At 46.0% G+C, this 20000-nt stretch overlaps 1 protein-coding gene and 1 long non-coding RNA gene across 2 annotated transcripts in view; one reads left to right on the top strand and one right to left on the bottom strand.

The window, feature by feature from the left end:
• LOC111762526 (uncharacterized) overlaps positions 1–20000 on the top strand; it is a 36623-nt gene that overhangs the window by 15172 nt on the left and 1451 nt on the right. The gene's annotated exons all lie outside the window — the stretch shown is intronic.
• The window catches only part of PTK7 (protein tyrosine kinase 7 (inactive)), a 60942-nt gene continuing 51305 nt past the window's right edge, over positions 10364–20000 (bottom strand). Inside the window, exons 18-20 of the mRNA XM_004451371.5 lie at positions 12884–13035; positions 11789–11967; positions 10364–11381 (exon numbers count right to left, since the gene is read on the bottom strand). Coding sequence (XP_004451428.1) covers positions 11221–11381; positions 11789–11967; positions 12884–13035 — 492 coding nt within the window. The 3' untranslated portion in view covers positions 10364–11220. The remainder of the gene's footprint in view (positions 11382–11788; positions 11968–12883; positions 13036–20000) is intronic.

Raw genomic sequence — 20000 nt, 5'->3', positions numbered from 1 at the left:
TATCTCACTTGGTTCCCTAAGGACTAATGATGATAATGACTGATGAGCTTTCCATGTACTTACTGGCCATTTTTTTTTTTTATCTTCTTTGGAGAGATGTTCTTTGCCTTTTTAAAAATTGGATGTCTTTTTATAATTAAGTAGTCGAGTTCTTTGTATATTCTATTTTTACCACTGTAGCTAGTAAAATGCTTTAAAGTCAAGACATGAGAGTCCTCCAACCTTGTTCTTTTTCAAGACATTTTTGGCTATTCAGGGTCACTTACCCTTCCAAATAAATTTGGTAATTGGGCTTTTCCATTACTGAAAAAAAGGCTGTTGGGATTTTTATTGAAATTGCATTGAATGTATAAATCAATTTGGGTAGAACTGACATCTTAATGATATTTAGTCTTCCAGTCCATGAGCATGGACCTGTTCCTTCATTTAAGTTTTCTTTGGTTTCTTTTAGCAATGTTTTGCAGTTTTCTGAATACAGGTCCTTTATGTCCTTGGTTAAATTTATTCCTAAATATTTGTTTCTTTTAGTCATTATCATAAATGGAATTTTTTTTTCTGATTTCCTCCTCAGATTGCTCACCAATAGCATATAGAAATACTACTGATTTTTGCATATTAACCTTGTATTACACCATTTTGCTGAACTCATCTATTAATTCTAGTAGCTTTGCTGTAGATTTTTTCAGGATTTTCTAGACATAGGATCATACCATTGGTGAATAGTGAATGCTTTACTTCTTTCTTTCCTACTTGGGTGCTTTTTATTTATCTAGCCTAATTGTTCTAGCTAGAACTTCTAGCATTTATTTCTGCTCTTTTTTTTTTTTTAAGATTTATTTTATTTATTTCTCTCCCCTTTCCCCCCACCCCAGTTGTCTGTTCTCTGTGTTTATTTGTTGAGTCTTTTTTTTTTTTTGTCCACTTCTGTTGTTGTCAGCGGCACGGGAATCTGTGTTTCTTTTTGCTGCGTAATCTTGTGTCATTTCTCCGTGTGAGCTGTGCCATTCTTAGGCAGGCTGCACTTTCTTTCACACTGGGCGGCTCTCCTTACGGGGCACACTTCCTCCAGGTGTGCACTTAGATCTTCAACTTTAGCTCTTTTTTCATTTTTTTTTTAAAAAAGATTTATTTATTTATTTAATTCCCCCCCCCCCCCCCCCCGGTTGTCTGTTCGCTGCGTCTTGTTTCTTTGTCCGCTTCTGTTGTCCTCAGCGGCACAGGAAGTGTGGACGGTGCCATTCCTGGGCAGGCTGCTCTTTCTTTTCACGCTGGGCGGCTTTCCTCACAGGAGCACTCCTTGCGCATGGGGCTCCCTCACGCAGGGGACACCCTTGCGTGGCACGGCACTCCTTGTGCGCATCAGCACTGCGCATGGCCAGCTCCACACAGGTCAAGGAGGCCCGGGGTTTGAACTGCGGACCTCCCATATGGTAGACGGACACCCTAACCACTGGGCCAAAGTCCGTTTCCCTTTTCATTTTTAATATAAGCATTGAGGGCTAAAATTTCCCTCTCAGCACTGGCTTTGCAGTATCCCATAGGCTTTGATATGTTGTGTTCTCATTTTCATTCATCTTAAGATATTTACTGAATTTTCTTGCAGTTTCCTCTTTGACCACTGATTATTTGTGTTTAATTTCCATGTATTTATTAATTTCCCCCTTTTCTATCCATTATTATTTCCACCTTAATTCCATTATGCTCAGAGAAAGTGTTCTGGGGAAGTGGATGTGGCTCAGGCAACTGCGCTCCCGCCTACCACATGGGAGATTGTTGGTTTGGATCCCAGTGCCTCCTAAAGAAGACAGCAAGCTGGCGATGGGCAGGCATGGCTAGTTGACACAACAAGAGACACAAGAAGAAAAGACCATAATGGGTGACACACAGCAGAGGAGGGAGCAGAGGTTCCCGCTGCCTCCTAAAGAAGACAGCAAGAATGTTGCGACGGGTAAGCATGGTAGCAGATGCAACAAGATGACGCAAAAAGAGACATGGGGAGGAAAACCAGAATGAGAGACACAACAAAAAGCAGGGAGCGGAAGTGGCTCAAGCAAGATTAGTGACACCTCCCTCCCACATTGGAGGTCCGGGGTTTAGTTCCCGGTACGCCCTAAAGAAACAAGGAAGACAAACCGACTCAGCAAGCGGAAAAACAAGGGGGTGGGAAGAAGTAAATAAATAAAATAAAAATCTTTTTTTAAAAAAGTGTTTCGCTTAATTTCAATTTTTAAAAATTTATTGAGACTTGTCTTGTCACTCAACATATGGTGTGTCCTGGAGAATGATCCATGAATGCTTGAAAAGAATGTGTATCTTGCTGTTTTGGGGTGTAATGCTCTATAAATGTGTTAGGTCTAGTTCATTTATCACATTATTCAAGCTTTCTCTTTATTCTCTGTCTAGATGTTCTATACAATACTGAATAGTGTATTGAAGTCTCCAACTATTATAGTAAAGACATCTATCTCTCCCTTCAGCTTTGCCAGCGTGTGCCTCATGTATGTTGGGGCACTCAGGTTTGGTGCATAAGCACCTATTATAGTTATTTCTTCTTGGTGAATTGCCCCTTCTATTAATATATAATGACCTTTTTCATCCCTTATAACAATTTTGCATTTAAAATCTATTTTGTCCAATATTATAGTATCATTACTCCAGCTTTTTTTGGTTGAGTGGAGTATCTTTTTCCAACCTTTCACTTGCAACCTGGTTGTGTCCTTACGTACAAGGTGAGTCTCTCGCAGACAGCATAGATATTTTTTATTGATTTTATCAATCCGTGTATTTTGATTAGGGAGCTCAAGCCATTTTCAATGTTATTACTGTAAAGGCATTACTTACTTCATCCATTTTTTCCTTTGGCTTTCCATTGTCATATTTACTATTGTCTGTCTTTTTACCCTTTAATTTACCCTTCCTAATAATCTTCATTTCTAACTCGTCTCTTGCCCTTGTATTTCCTTTTTAGGTTCTGGCACACCCTTTAGTATCTCTTGAAATTCTAGACTTTTGGTAGCATACTCTTTGTTTTTATCTGTGAAGACTTTAAACTCACCCTCACTTTTGAAGGACAGTTTTGCCAGATACAGAATTCTTGGCTGGCAGGGGTTTTTTGGTGTCTTAAATTTATTATATCACTTTCTTCTCGCCTCCATGGTTTCTGATGGGAGGTTGGCACTTAATCTTATTGAGGTTCCCTTGTATGTGAAAAGGAAGAAAGAGTGTCCTTCTATGATATGTTTTGTTTTTCTCTTGCAGTTTTCAGAATCATCTCTTTATCTGATATGTCATTTTGTATAGTAGGTGTCTTGGAGTAGGTCTGTTTGGATTTATTCTGTTTGGGGTGCATTGTCCTTCTTAGATATTTATGTCTTTCATAAGGGTTGGGAAATTATCAGTCATTATTTCCACAAACACTTTCTCTGCCCCTTTTCCATTCTCTTCACCTTCTGGGACACTTATAACACACGTTTGTGCATTTCACATCATCATTCAATTCCCTGAGACCCTGTTCCATGTTTTCCATTCTTTTCTCTGTTCTCCTCTCTTCTCCAGTTTGGATGTTCAGTCCTCGAAATCACTAAGTCTGTCTCCAAGCAATTCAAATCTGCTGTGTCTCTAATGTATTTTTATCCATTCTGTCAGCCTCTATCTTTTGGTTGGGGGGGTTAATCCATTCAGATTCAGTGATATTACTGTAAATGCATTATTTACTTCCACCATTTTATTCTTTGGTTTTCATAGGTCATATCTTATTTTCTCTATTTTTTACTCTTGGTTAACCTTTCTGCTATTCTTGCCTTCTAAACTCTCCTTCAAGCCTCTCTCTCCACTTTCTTTTGGGCTGTAAGGCTCCCTTTAATATTTCCTGCAAAGGTAGATTATTTTTTACAAACTCTCTTAGTTTCAGTTTGTTTTTAAATATTTTAAACTCACCTTCATATTTGAAGGATAATTTTGCCAGATAAAGAATTTTCAGCTGGCAATTTTTCTCTTTCACTGTCTTCTCTCCTTGATGGTTTCTGATGAGAAATCTGTACTAAGTCTTATTGGGCATCCCTTGTATGTGATGGTTTGCCTTTTCCTTGCAGCTCTCAGAATTTTCTCTTTATCTTTGACATTTGACTTTCTAAGTAATATGTGTCTTGTACTAGGTCTGTTCGCATTTATTCTGATTGGGGTACACTGTGCTTCTTGGACGTGTAAGTTCATTTCTTTCATGTGAGTTGGGAAATTTTTAGCCATTAGTTCCTCAAACACTCTCTCTGCCCCTTTTCCCTTTTCTTCTCCTTCTGGAACTCTCATGACACGTATGTTGTTGCGTTATGTTTTATCACTCAACTCCCTGAGTCCCTGCTCAATTTTTTCAATTCTTTTCTCTCTCTCTTCTCCCACTTCAATTTCAGCTGTTCTGTCTTCTGTATCACTTTTTCTTCTCTCATTTCAAGTCTGCTGTTGTATTTCTCAGATGTGCTTTTTATCTCACCTATTGTGTTTTTCATTCCCGTGAACTCTGTTACTTATCTATTCAGGTTTTCAAATTCTTCTTTTTGCTCACTGTCTTCTTGGTGTCCTTTTTCTCTTTAGCCATATTGTCATCCAACTTACTAATTTTATTTTAGAAACTTGTATGAGTCTTGTTGATTAGTTGTCTCAAATCCTGTATCTCATCTGGGGCTTTGAAATATTCCTTTGCTTGGGCCATTTCTTCTGTTTTCTTAGTATGGTTTATATATATATTATGTCCAGGCATCTGATTATGATGGGGTGTTTACTCAGATGTTCAGTTTTTCTTTTCGTATGGATTTAGTGGCAGGAGGCTGTTACTGCTGTTCTTCGATTCTTGATTCAACCTGTTCTGGATATTCAGGACTGCCCGTTAGTTGCTCAGATATGGGCCCTGAACCCAGGAATGCTTTGCAGACCTGCTTCCAAGGGCACTGGGGAGGGAGGCTGTAAAGGCCAGAAGAAGCCTCTTAGTTATTTAAATTTCCTCACATGCAGTTCCTTCGTTGACTAGCAGGTGACAATCTTGGACAAGCCTCTCAATTCAAAGCCCGGTCAGAGTGTGTTCACTGCAACTGCGTACTGTATCAATGTGACAGAGGATCCTGCCTGGAGGCTCTAAGCCTCGCATATCAAACTTCCTCAGAGACTTTTCTCCAACCTTTCCTGGCAGCCTCCTCTCTTTTCCCAGGTGGGAAATAATTCCACTCCCCTCTGCATCCTCAACAACCAGTCCCGGTAGGGAGGAAGGGTCGGATCTCTTTAGTCTCCTGCAGGCTCCCAAGCTAAACAATGCAGCCCTTCCAGGCCAGGACCCAGCAGACCAAATTTGTGGGTCAAAAGCTGAATCAGACTTAGGCTGTGTGTCTCTCTCTCCAAGGAGGTAAATGCCTGCAGCCCCCTTTGTGTAGAGCTGCTGGCCGGAGGCTGGAGAATTAAAATTGTCTATAGGTGGGGAAGGGTGCTGGCAGCTGCAGCTCCAACCCCCAGTTTTGCTCTCAGGATTCTTTTCCTTTGCCCCTCTCTTCTAGGTGTTGTCCAGCCTTCCCGTTGTGTCCTAAACCCTAGAAGATTTTCTTCCAGGCCATTTTTGCCTGTCCTTTAGCCATTTTTTCTGGGAGAGGAGTGAGTCCTGCATTGCGTCTCTCTAATCCGCCATCTTCCCAGAAGTTCTAATGTATTTTTAATCTCATCCATCGTGCCTTTCATTCCCGTAAGCTTTTCTTTGCAGGCCTTCGAATTGTTCTTTATGCTCATTCACTGTCTTCTCAATATCCTTTATCTGTTTACATTTTCCTTCAATTCTTTAAATTGATTTAGATCTGTGTGATTATCATTGTTTTAAATCCTGTAACTCACCAGGATATTTGGTTTGGTCCTTTGGCTGGGTTATCTCTGCCTGTTTATTGGTATGGCTTATAATTTTTTGCTGACGTTTAGGCTTCTGAATATATTGGTGAATTTAATTGTCAATTTCTCTCTCTTGCTTCATATTGCTTTTATTTCACAGCTCTTCTTTGATTTTTGGTTCAATTTTTTCTAAGTCTTTAAAATTGCCCAGCTTAAGTTATCAAAATTGAGCCAGGGTGGGGTGCAGATTTTCTCCCAGGGGTGGGGCAAAGAGAGACCTAAAAGGAGTTCTCCCTTTGCAATTTCCTGGCTGGCCAGCAGATGGTGCTGATCAGCGAACCTTTCCACAGAGGTGTTTCTACCTCTACCTTCTGGTCTGGCCGGAGCAGAGATTGAAAGTGGGCTCTGTTAGCTGAATTCACTTAAAAGAAGCCTTCCAACTCACCCTTCCTTTTCCTGTGTAACAGCTAACAGGGAGGGAGACATCTGTTCCCTTTGGTTGGCTGCAGCGAGCCAGGGTTTTAACCCGGCATAATGTCTTTTTGTTGTTAAAATTTCAGCCCAGTACATTACGTATTATTACTACTACTTTTAGGATGTACTGGGGATTAATCCCAGGACCTTGTATGTGGGAAGCAGGCGCTCAACCACTGAGGCACAACCGCCTCCCTGGCTTAATGTTTTGAGGATGAGGGACAGGAGTCCTTCCCAGTCATCGCGGGGGTTGAGTAACTCAGGTTGTTTCGGGTTTTTCTCTGTCCCACGCCCTCCTGGGAGGTGCACAGCACCATCATGGTCTGCAGACCCCCAAAGAAGGGTCCCTCAGAGAGCTTTTGGCCCTATTGTTTTTGTGAAAGAGTTGACCTCTGCCTGCCTACTCTGACACTATCTTCCTGATTTCCCGACTGTTGCTTCTGTGTACATTTCTGTACATTCTGGATACAAGTCCTTGTCAGATTATGATTTACAAATATTTTCTCCCATTCTGTAGGTTGCTTTTTTTTTTTTTAAGGAGGAACTGAGGATTGAAACTGGGACCTCGTACATGCAAAACAGATGCTCAACCACTGAGCCACACCCACTCCTCATGGGTTGCCTTTTAATTTTCTTAATGGTGCCCTTTGATGCACAGAAGTTTTTAACATTGATAAAGTTTAATTTATCAATTTTTTCTTTTGTGGCTTGTGCTTAAGATGTCATATCTAAGAAACCATCTCCTTTTACCTTTTAAAATTCTTTTGTCTACCTCTATCCTCCCTTTCTTTCTCCTCTTGCTTTTCTCCTTCCCTTCTAAGTCTGAGATAGGCTAAGGGCCCTGTGACAGTTTGATGATATTATGTATGAATTACAAGAGATACTGTTTGTAAACTGCTCTGTTCCTCTGGACATGATAACCATTTGATTGTATTAGATTCAGCCGAAATATCTTTGATTAAAGTATGTTAAGATTAGGGCTTTGATTTGACCACATTATCATGGTTGAGTCCCCATCCCCTTGGTGGGCGGATAAAACAGATTCTCACAGAGAAGAACACAGAGGAAGAGAGACAGCTCATTAGATACGCAGAGGTCCTGGGGAGAGACGAGCCTGATAGTCTATAGCTGACCTTGTGAAGAGACCAGAGCAGCTGAGCCCAGAAAGGAACGAGCCCAGGGGAGAGACGAGCCCTATGCCAGCCTACAGCTGAGATCCAAAGAAGCCGAGACCACAGAACCTAAGAGGAAAAGGAAGGCTGAATCCTCACAGAGGTCGCCTGCCATCTTGCTTCAACAAGTGGCAAATGACTTTGGGTAAGAAAGTACCTCTTATGGCACCTCAAGTTGGACTCTTCAGGGCCTTGTGACTGTAAGCTTCTATCCCAAATAAATGCCCTTTATAAAAGTCACAGAGTTTTTGTGCTTTGCATCAGCACCCCTTTAGCTGCCTAATACAAGCCCCATAAACATTCCTTAACCAGTGATAATATTCCTGGCCAAGAACTGAACTTATTCATGGCAAAGCCCAGCACAGAGCAGGTGCTTAGAACATGTTCAAATAAGATGCTTCAGAGATGCTGGGAACCAGCGGGTCCTGGCCAAACTATTTGCTTGAGCAAATACCATGAACTGGATTGGGTTAAACAAGGAGAATTTATGTGCCCATGGTTTGAGGCTGGAGAAAATTTCAGATCAAGGTGTCATCAAAGCATTGCTTTCTTCCCAAAGACCGTGGTGTCCTGGGGCTGGCTGCTGGCAATCTTTAACACTTAGGTTCTCACATGGCAACACGTGGTGGTGTTTCCTGGTTTCTCCCTTCTCTCCTGGGCTCTGCTGATGTTCAGCTTCTTGCTTCCCATGGCTTTCTCTGTTTGAATTCCATTCCACTTATAAAGGACTCCAGTAATAGGATTAAGACCTATCCTGATTGGGCTGTGCCACACCGTAACTGAAGGAACCTTATCAAAAGGTCATCAGGGAGCGGATGTAGCTCAAGTGGTTGAGCACCTGCTTCCCATATACGGGGTCCTGGGTTCAATCCCTGGTAACTCCTAAAAAAAAAAAAGCCCTACTTACAATGGGTTCACACCCACAGTAATGGATTAAATTTAAGAACATTTTTTCTGGGGTATATATAGCTCTAAACCATGACAGTGCCTTTCAAATATTTTTAAGTGTGACCTACAGTAAGAAATAATTTTTACATGATAATAAATTATTGCTTCCAACTCCTCACACCCTGTGCTGGAATTATACAGCCACATCCTTTGTCATGTGACTTTACAATATCTCCTACTGGGAAAGCGGATGTGGCTCAATTGATAGAGCATCAGCCTTCCATATAGGAGGTCCAGGGTTCAAACCCAGGGCCTCCTAGCCTATGTAGTGAGCTGGCCCACGTGCAGTGCTGCTGCACACAAGGAGTGCCCTGCCATGCAGGGTGTCCCCCACACAGGGGAGCCCCACGCACAAGGAGTGAGCCCCGCAAGGAGAGCCACCCTGCGTGAAAAGCACAGCCTGCCCGGGAGTGGCGGTGCACACAGAGAGCTGACGCAGCAAGATGATGCAACAAAAAGAGACAGATTCCTGGTGCTGCTGACAAGAATCCAAGCAGACACAGAAGAACACACAGTGAATGGACACAAGAAAGCAGACAATGGGGGGGGGGAGATAAAAAATAAATCTTGAAACAAAACAAATCAATATCTCCTACTGGAGTTGATGTTGGGTTTCACCATGTGACTTGCTTTGGCCAATAAAGTGTAACAAAATTGTAGTTTTAAATATGCTTGTATGATCTGGCTTGCCCTCTTGTGCTTCTGCCACTGCATTAGAAGAGCTTGTCCAGATGCCAGGAGAAGAGACCCAAAGCACACTTCCAGCCTGGAGCCAAACCCAGCTGAACTCAACCAAGTCCAGCCAAGATCAGCCCAACCTCACCAACTTGCAGGTCCAAGAGCAAGAAAAATAAATGTTCATCGTAAGCCACTGAGATTTTGGGATTATTAGGCAGCATCACCACCCCCAATAACTGAGTAATACACAACCCAATATACATATATACGTATCAAATATAACAATATTTTATAAGACAATACTTACGGTATACAATATACTGATAGTTTCCATTATGCTTCATTCTTTAAAAATGCTGACTACATCCCAGTTTGAAAAAAACCTACTCTAGAGAAATTGTTCTTGATTTTTGCATCCACTCCAACATGCCCGAGGGATGGAATGTACTGTCTACATTAGCAATAGTGACTCTCTTACCGCTCTGTGATTCTGGGCATACTACCAGACCTCTCTGAGCCTCAGTTTCCTAACCCGTGAAATGAGGATAATTACGCCTGGGTAACAGTTGTGGCACAGATTAAATGAAAGAATGCATGTGCTTAGCAACGTGACTGGTACAGAGTAAGAGCTCAAAAAAAAAAAAATGCCAGCACTTTTCATTACTGAGAAATTTGGAGAGGAGTAGAAGAAACTAGGGCAATCTCAGAGTTGAAGGCTCATTTCTGTAGGATGGGGAAGCAGGCTGAAGTTACTAGAAAGAGGCAGAGGTTACCTGGCATAAGGAGGTGTAGGTAACGCAAAGGCAGGACTCAGACCAGCTGAGGGCTGAGGACTCGGGGGGCAGTGACAAACGAGGGCCCGGCTCTTTGCTCAGCTCCACCCACCTGCTGTCCAGCTCACTCCTAGCGACTTAAACGGACTCAGAGACCTGAGTCTATCTGTCATTAACTGCGTCCCCAGCCCCACCCCAACTTGGGCCCCCTCCCACCTGACCATGAGGACCAGGCCAGCCACAAAAATGGGTAGGAAGTGGGCAGCCAGGGAGCAGCACATGGTCACGGGACAAGGGGGCATCGCCGCCTCCTCATCCACATTCTCGGCTGCTCCTCAAGCCAAAGGGCCAGCGTCTGCGGGCTCATCCCCACCCCGCCCGGTGCGCACGGCCCCTCCTGGTAAGCAAGGGAAGAGGGGACATCATTCAAGACGACAGCAAGGAATGAGCCTCAGAAGCAGGTTGTAAAAAAGGCTTCTTTATTGAGAGCAGCGAGTGTAAAAAAACAAAAACAAACAAAAAAACCCCACACAAACAACAACAAGAAAGGCATGGGGCAGGGGCAGCCTGGCCCTTCCCATCCCCTGCGGGGCCCACCCTCACCCCCCATGCCCACCCACCCCACGCTGCAGTTACATACAAAAGCCGCCCGTGGCGCGTACAAAAAGGGCGGGTTATATAGTGTCAAAAGCTCCTGAAAACTCCTTCATCTGCCAGGCACTTAGAATGAGAAAAGGAGAAAAGGGTGGGGAGAAGGCATGGGTCTAGGGCAGCGTGCAGAGTCCAAGGTGGGGAGCACTCGCCTGCCGAGCCCCCACAATCCTGGCCTAGACCCCGAGGTGGGACCCACGTGCCAAGAGGTCCCTGGGCCCCACGTGCCAAGCACTACCCAGGAACTTGAGTATCTGCAGGACCCCCCAAGCCCAGCTCATCCCCAGCCTCGCCTTCCTCCAGGCAAAGGTGCCAGGTGAGTGGCAGAGCTGGACCTAGTCAGGGGGGGGAAGTCATAGGCCAGAAACTGGGGTTACCTGAGGCACCCCCACTGCCCCTGACGGGGGAAGGGGTGGCAGAGAAAGCTGCGCAGCCCAGGGTCCTAGCCACCCAGTCTGGGTCTGAATCAGCCTCCTGCAGGGCTGGGGGTGAGGAAGTAAGGAAAGCCCAGGCCCTGCCCAGGCCTCAGCAACGCCTGTCGTGCCAGGCCGCGGGGGCCGCGGGCCGCGGAGCACGGGGACCTTGCCCGTCGTGCTGCGGCGGCCCTCAGGAGGTCCTCCCTCCCCTGCCTGTGCCGTCCTGGGGCACAGCCTGCCCGCGCCCCCTCCTCACGGCTTGCCGTCCGCAGGGCCGTCTCCCAGGGTGCTGGCGATCTCGCTGAAGGACGGCCGGTCCTTGGGGCTGAGGGCCCAGCAGCGCTGCATCAGCCGGTACAGCTTGGAAGGGCAGCCCTCGGGTTGCGCGAGTCTTGCCTTCCCAGCCTGCAAGTCTGCAGGGAGGACGGTGGGCGGAGGGTCAGGTTGGCACCCTGGCCGGCCCTCCGCAGTTCCCACGGCAGCCACGAGATGGAGGGGGGTGTGTGCGCCTCAAGGAGCCCGGAGGGCATGCTGCAGCCCAGGGCCGCGAGGCCCCCGCCTGCAGCCCAGTCTGGCCTGCGGGCCAGGGCTGTGCAGGCACAGGAGGCAGGGGCGAGGGAGCTGAGGGGGTCGCAGGGCTGGAGCGGGCACCGGGGCCACGGCTGCTTACCAACCCGTATGAAAGTAGTTCCGTTGTTCTAACATTAGCACGGCCATACCTGTGCACATGCTAGATACGATCCCTGAGAGGGAGGCCGAGGAAGCGCTCTACCTGGAGAACGCCTGGGGTTGGCCCGGAGCCCCCTGGAAGGCTTCCTACCTGCCAGCACCTCGTCATCTGCCTGCCCCCCGTGGGGCATCTCGCCGTGGGTGAACACTTCCCACATCAGCACCCCGAAGGCCCAGACGTCGGACTTGGTGGAGAAGTCGCCCTCCAGGATGGCCTCGGGGGACATCCAGCGCAGCGGCACCCAGGCCTGGCGGAAGTGGTAGTACTCGCTGTGGAGAACAGCCAACAGGGAGGCAGGGATGGGGCGCCGGTGCTCGTGGGGGGCGGGACACGCAGCCTGGGGCGCCCACCTCCTCCCGGGCCCCGTCTCCTCCCGGGGCTGGAGCCCCATCTTTTCCGCATCAACACACTCCTAGAAATTGGTAATATTCATGCTTAAATACTGAAGCGAGGAAGTGTACAAGCATCCACCTGGCGCCTGATAGCTTAAAAATTCCACTACGGCTAAATGTTAATATCAAAAAGCCAATAATAAATAAACGCATCGACCAAGAAATAACAATAGGTAGCATGAACAAAATAAATTCTATTTAGTGACACAATATCAGATGCTGCTGCTGATAAAGATAATAACCAAACACACTTTCTGTATTGGTAGAACAAACAAACAACGTGACAAACGAGAAAATGAGAACGCATTAAAGGGAAAGAAACTTTAAATACTTTGTAGACCCACTCAGTGCTCTACTAATGATGAGCTTTACTGATGACTGAAGCAACAGCCGGAGGGACTGGGGTGACCCGAGGGGGGATCCCAGGAAGTGCTACTCCTGTGTGTGCCCCGCTTTAAAGCCTTAGGCACCAAATTAAAAGCACTGGATTCAGGAAGACAGAGAGAGCCATACAAATAGTTTTAAATATATATGTATATAATTGCACATATATACACTTACTGCTATAAAGCCTAAATACCTGTAACAAAAAAGGTCCATGCTTCTTTATCACTATAAAATTCACGCCCGTCAGGGACTCTGCCCTGTGGCTGGGAACCTGCGGCACCTGGAAGGGGGGTGGGCAGCTCCCCCCAAGGCCTGGAGCCCCGCCACACCCCTGAGCCATATCTATACACGCCCCCGCCCTTTGGGAGGCAGCGGCGAGCCCGCCCACCCCCGCGGGGCCCTCTACCTGTTGTACACGTCCTTGCTGAGCCCCAGGGCCGACACCTTCACCTGTCTCTGGGCGCTGACCAGGCAGTTGCGCGCAGCCAAGTCCTTGTGCACGAAGCGGTTGTTGGACAGGTGCTCCATGCCCAGCGCCACCTGGGTGCACAGGGCCACCTGGGGTGCGAAAGGGGCCTGTCAGGGCAGCCCAGGACCGGAGGATCGGGGAGACCACCCTTGACGTGTCCCTGGTGGGGTCTGGCATGATGCTTCGAATGTCCCCAAGCAAAGGGTTACCGCAGTAGGCGCAGTTTCCTTCTCTGCAAAACGGGGGTAATAAGAGGACCTGATGCACTGGTCGCTGGAAGAGCGGAATCAAATGATTTAATCTAGCAAGTGCTAGATTAAGTGAGTGGCACACAGGACGAGTAAAAAGTAACTGGGCTGTCTTCAAAACCACGTACTCTCTACTAGTTGTGTGCTTGTGTGTGCGTGCATGGGCATGCGTGTGTGACTGTGTTTATACACATATAATTGGTGGTCTCCAGAGAAGGGAACTGGGGACTAGAGTATAGAGAGGTAGGGAAACTTTTTTTTTTAACCTACTTTAAATTATGAAATACATACTGAAAAACAAAATAAAACATATGCAAGAAATAAAACATATGCATACTTTCACAGATAAGGTTAATGCCCACCAAGTTAAACAAAACAAAATTTTTCAGGGCTAGCACCAAGAAACTTCCAAGGCCAATCATACATTTTTCCTCCTCTCGAGAGGTAACTGCTATTCTGAATTTTTGTGCTAATAATTTATTTGCTGTTCTTTTTGGTTTTACCATTTACAGAAATGTTCCTAAACAATATTAGTTCCGTGTTGCCTATTTTTCCACCAGATAAGCCTGGAAGCATACAATAGGTATACATTTTTGTATCTTGATTCTTCATTCAACATTTTGAGTCATCCTTTTTAAAAAATATCATTGTATACAGTTCTCTCTCACTGCTGTATATTGGTTCATCAGGACTATACCGTAAGTTACCAATGCCAATAGATATTCAGTTTGTTTCCAGTTTTGGGCTATGAAGCACAGTGTTGCTAGGAAGATTCTTACAGATGGGTATATATGCATGAGTTTCTCAAGGATTGCCAGGAGTGGGTCATGGAATATGAGTATCTTCAGCTCTATAAAATAATGCCAAACTATTTTCCAAAGTGTAAGAGAGTAGGGAGAAGAGATTTTTCACTGATACCTTTTTTTTTTCTACCTTTGAGCCATGCACGTGTACTCTATTACATATGTTATATATATATACTAAGTGTAATTATAATTCAATTATAGTAAGCACTTTAAAGTATATCTTAATGCACTGAACAAATACTGAGCATTTACTGCATACCATACACAGCCAGAGCTAGTGGCATAAACCGGGTGGCCAAGGCAGGGCTGCTCTAAGAGGGCACTCCACAAGGCAGACTAAAATGGCACCCGCAGCAGGGTACCAGGGAGAACATGGTCCATGCCAACAGAGGAAAAGTCAGAGCTCCAAGAGAGTGGGTGCCTATAAAGACCTACGGCCTGTCATCTCTGCACCTTATCCAAGCCTCAGAGCACCCAGGGGACACCAGGGACCTAGAGCATCTCCTTGGGTGTAAAATCAAGGCAAAGGGGAAGCGCATGTGGCTTAAGCAGCTGGGCTCTTTCCACCATATAGGAGGTCCAGGGTTTGAAGCCCAGGGTCTCCTGGTGAAGGCAAGCTGGCCCATGTGGCGAGCTGGCACAGCAAGATGACGTAACAAAAAGAGACACAGAGGGCGGTGGACTTGGCCCAGTGGGTAGGGCATCGGTCTACCACATGGGAAGTCAGCGGTTCAAAGCCCAGGCCTCCCTGACCTGTGTGGAGCTGGCCCATGCACAGTGCTGATGCGCACAGGGAGTGCCGTGCCACGCAGGGGTGTCCCCTGCGCAAGGAGTGCACCCCATACGGAAAGCCGCCCAGCATGAAAGAAAGTGCAGCCTGCCGAAGAATGGCGCCACCCACACAGAGAAATGACAAAACAAGATGACACAGTAAAAAAAGAAACACAGATTCCCGTGCCGCTGACAACAACAGAAGCGGACAAAGAAGACACAGCAAATAGACACAGAGAACAGACAACCGGGGTGGGAATGGGGGAGGAGAGAAAAAAAGAAAGACACAGAGGAGAGACAATAGGAGATGCAGCAGACCAGGGAGCTGAGGTGGCGCAAGGGAATGATTACCTCTCTCCCACTCTATAAGGTCCCAAGATTGGTTCCCGGAGCCGCCTAATGAGAATACATGCAGACACAGAAGAACAAACAGTGAATGGACACAGAGAGCAGACAATGGAGGGAGGGTGGAGAAATAAATAAATCTTTAAAAAAAAAAATCAAGGCAAAGAGGGAAGCAGATGTGGCTCAGGCGACTGAGCTCCCGCCTACGAGGTCCATGGTTTGGTTCCCGGTGTCTCATAAAAAAGGCAGTGAGCTGGCATGACGGGCAGGCACGGCAAGTTGACACAACAAGATGATGCAACAAGAGACACAAGAGGAAAAACATAATGAGAGACACAACAAAGCAGGGAGCTGAGGTTCCTGGTGCCGCCTGAAGAGGATGAGCAAGACAGTGAGCTGGCATGACGGGCAGGCGCAGCGAGCTGACACAAGATGATGTGATAAGAGACACAAGAAAACACAATGAGAGACATAACAAAGCAGGGAACAGAGGTGGCTTAAGTGATTTGGTGCCTCCCTCCCACATCAGAGGTCCTGGGTTCAGTTCTTAGTTCCTCCTAAAGAAACAAAGATGAATTGACACAGCCAGTGCAAACAATGAGGGTTTGGGGAAAGATACATAAATCTTAAAAAAAAAAAAAAAAAAAAAAAAAAAGGCAAAGAGAAATGCAAAGAGTTTAAGGGACCTGCAGGTTATTTAACAAGTTCTGATGCAAATAAGAGACCACCCGATTAAAGAGAAGAAGGGAAGGCTGGCTGAGCACATCCTTTGCTACCTCCCACTGGGTGCAGTGCTAGGGTCTGTGCGATCCCACAGCCAGGCTTTACATCCAACCTAATTCCACAGCCTGGAGCTTTCCTCAACACCGCAGCTGCCTCTCACAGTTCACACTGCACCGGCATGGGAGGCATGGGAGGAGCTGTCTGCGCACCAGTGAGCCCAGAGGTGGGGCCCTGCAGCAGTCCCCAGAGGCTCAGGGCAGCTTCACCAGCCTGCCTCTCAGGGCAGGACAGCCGGCACAGGGGTCACGTGCAAATGCTGGGGAGGGCCGCTCCCAAGACAGACCTGCCTCGGCCTCCTCTGCACTGGCCAGTTCATCCCTGCTTGGCCCAGCTGCCTTCACTGGTGGTTGGTTTGTTTTTTTAATTTTTTATTAAATTGTCTTTTTTTTTTTTTAAGATACATAAATCACAAAAATGGTGATTTTCTAACTGGGTCACAACCTATTAGGATGTTATCAGATCAATTCAGTGAGTCTTATTCAGTATTAAAAAGAAAAAACAGAAAAAAAGAAATGGGATGGAAATATCAGAGTGTGCCATATTTAGTAAGAGTATCATTCATGAAACGATTTCATTTCTGTAGTATATAGACATGTGTATATTGGCTTATCATTTAAAATATACGTTTTGCTGCTATGGATCTTGGTCAAAAGAGTTTAAAAGATAGTGGTCTAGGGAAGTAGATGTGACTCAAGCAGTTAAGCACCTGCTTCCCACATGGGAGGTCCCAGGTTCAGTTCCTGGTGCCTTCTAAAAAACAAAACAACAAGCAAACAAACTAAAGAAACCAGCTCAGGGGAGCTGATGTGTGGCTCAGTGGTTGAGCACCAGCTTCCCACATTTGAGGTTCTGGGTTCAATCTCCAGCCCCCATACCTAAAAAAAAAAAAAAAAAAGGCAGTGGTCTAAAATCCCTGCTGCCCAATATGGTAAGCCACTAGCCCCTAACCCCTTGTGTCTACTCAGCACTTGAAGGCGGCTAGAGTCACTGAGGAACTGAAGTGGCTACTGCACTGGACAGCACAGACAGGGAATTTTCCATCCTTGCAGCAAGTTCTGTGCGGCTGCGCTGACCTAAACCACTGCGGGCTGGACCCGTCCATATAGCCAACGTACTGAGCGACTCAGCATACAACAGCGGTGCAGAGTGACTGACACCATCCGAGCTAGGAGGAATAAGGAAAGATCTCATCTTTTTGGTGCATTTCTTTAGCAAAAGTGAAGACATAAAATCTCCACATAGCTTCTAACCAGTGCTTAACCAGTAAGAAGGGTGAAAAGTGGTTGGTTGAATAGAATTACCAGGCTCGCCGAGCCTTCTCTGGGTGCAGAGCCCACCTTGGGTCTCTAGGTGAAGGTGAAGCCACAGAGAGGCCAAAATCCCTAATCCCCACCCAGACTGCCATCCTGAGAAAGCGCCAAGAGCCACTGGTGGTAAAAGGGCTGCTTTAGTGGTCACCATAAATGGGACGGACTGTATTTCAGACTGCAAAAGCCCAGGGCATCGTCCAGCCTTGCGTGGTGATCTGTAAGTGCAGAGGCTTCTGGAATGCTTCCTCATTGGGCACGCAGCTCCCCTCTCCTGTTCTCTCTGGTCTGGCTCACAGATTAAACTGGCAGCTAGTCCAGGAGAAGGGCAAGAGTTAGACTTGGCACGGTCACTAACTTGCTATCTTTCCAGAGAGGCAGAGCTTCTGGAAATACTGGCTAAGCAAGTTCAGTAAAAAGGAAATTCTTAGACCCAAACCAGCGAAGTGTTTCCTGGCGACGCTGGGCAAGACGCCATCAGATGATCACAGGATAAATTTTCAAATACTGTTAGAAAGCCTTCTCTTCGGTAAAGACCAGACCCACCCCTTCCTTTCCACCTTTAACACCACCAGGGCTGGCCCAGGTTCTTGGCAACCCATTGTTGCACTCTCCTCACAACAGGCTCTCTGTTTCCCAGCATGGCATCTGGCTGCACGAAGCACGGTCCACCGGGTGTGCTAAACTGATCCTGCTCCTCGGGTGTGCCATTAGGCTGCAGGTGATCCAGGAAGAAATCACAGACTATAGTTCTCTGACTTCAAAATCCCCATTACCTTATCAGCTATTCTAATAAGCATTACTACAACACCCAGGGCCCATGTCTTTGATTAGTATCACTGTCCCACTGCTATCTTGAAAACCTTTTGGGGCTCCTCCAGGCCACCCACAATAAGTACCGTACCCTTGTTTCACCTCCAGCTGGACGGGGAGCTCCCTGCCTACCATCCCCCAGGGTCCTAGAGATATAAAGTAAAAGAAGAAGAGCCCACTAAATTCTTAGCACAAGAAAGTAACTATCAAAAACAACCCTCCCCCCCACCAAGTACAATAGCTATAAGTTTGAGTTTATCTTTCTTAAAAATTTGTATTATCTCCATGAGCAGTGCCTTTCAAACTGTTGAAATCAATTTAGTGGGTCAAAAACAGCATTTTTTTTTTTTTAAAGAAAAAGGATGGGAAATAGAGTACATCAAATAGAGTTTTGTGAAATTTTTAGTTATGTGTGTGTGTGTATGCACTGGATCATGATGTAAATTGCATTTCTTATAGGGGATCCTAATAAAAAAAGTTTCAGAGCCCCTGTCCTACAGCAGGGTTGCTCAAACCTTCATGAACTTAAGAGCTTGTTTGAGGGGCGGCAGACTTGGCCCAGTGGTTAGGGCATCCATCTACCACATGGGAGGTCCGCAGTTCAAACCCCGGGCCTCCTTGACCCGTGTGGAGCTGGCCATGCACAGTGCTGATGCGCGCAAGGAGTGCTGCCCCACACAGGGGTGCCCCCCCACGTGGGGGAGCCCCACATGCAAGGAGTGCGCCTCATAAGGAGAGCTGCCCAGGGCCAAAGAAAGTGCAGCCTGCCCAGGAATGGCGCCGCACACACAGAGAGCTGACACAACAAGATGACGCAACAAAAAGAAACATAGATTCCCGTGCTGCTGACGACAACAGAAGCGGACAAAGAAGAGGCAGCAAATAGACACAGAGAACAGACAACTGGGGTGGGGGGGGGGAGGGGAGAGAAATAAATAAATAAACCTTTAGGAAAAAAAAAAAAAGAGCTTGTTTGAAACATGCAGGTCCTGACACTCAAATGAATACTTACACACCAACAGTCACAGCAGCATTATTCACAACAGCCAAGAGGTGGAAACATCCTCCACGGATGAACAGATAAACAAAATGTGGTATATACATACAATGGAATATTATTCAGCTATGAAAAGGAATGAGGTTCTGACCCTGGCTACAACCTGGGTGAATCCTGAAAACATTATGCAGAATGAAATAAGCCAGAAACAAAGGGACGGATTTATGATCTCAATGACATGAAATATCCAGAAAAGGCAAATTCATAGAGACAGAAAGGAAATCAGTCGTTACCAGGGGCTGGGAAGAGGAGGAAATGGGGAGTTAGTGCTTAATGAGTAGAGTTTTTGGTTGGAGTGATGAAAAATTGTCAATTTTGTTCAATAATTGAAATTGTACAATTTTATGAATGTAATTAATGACTGAATTGTATACTTAAAAATGGTTAAAAGGATCGTACGGTATGTAAATATATCTTAAAACTGCTTAAAAAATTTAAAAGAATAGTTAAAAGGACAATTTCCAAGTTATATACATTTTAACAACCACAATTTTTTACCAAAAAGAACACCCCCTCCGAAAAAAAAAAAAACAGGTCCTCGGGACTTATTCTCATTCCCTTGGACTCAGGTATGGTCCAGAAATGAGCCATTTTTTAAAGCAAATCCTCCATCTGCTGTAGAATATTGTCCCGAGAGAGTGAAGAACCCAACTTGTTGAATCTCCCTGTCAAGGTGAAGAGACCATAGCAAAAAAACAGTACGGCAGAGGATTTTAGGCAAGGGGGTCATGACTGCCAGCCAAACAGAAGCCCTCGGGCCATCTAACGGAGCTAACCGGCTTCCCGGAGGCCTGTCTACATCATTGTCCAGAGAAAGCTACCCAGATCCCCTCCTGAAGCAGCCTCCTTCCTGCCATTCAACCACTTCCAGGCCTTGACAATGAACTCCAGTGGCTTTCTCTACCAGGAAACCTTTGTCCACCC

The sequence above is a fragment of the Dasypus novemcinctus genome, chromosome 11 (assembly GCF_030445035.2).
Source record: "Dasypus novemcinctus isolate mDasNov1 chromosome 11, mDasNov1.1.hap2, whole genome shotgun sequence".
Classification (NCBI taxonomy): Eukaryota; Metazoa; Chordata; class Mammalia; order Cingulata; family Dasypodidae; genus Dasypus; species Dasypus novemcinctus.
This window is presented reverse-complemented; position numbering and strand designations above follow the sequence as displayed.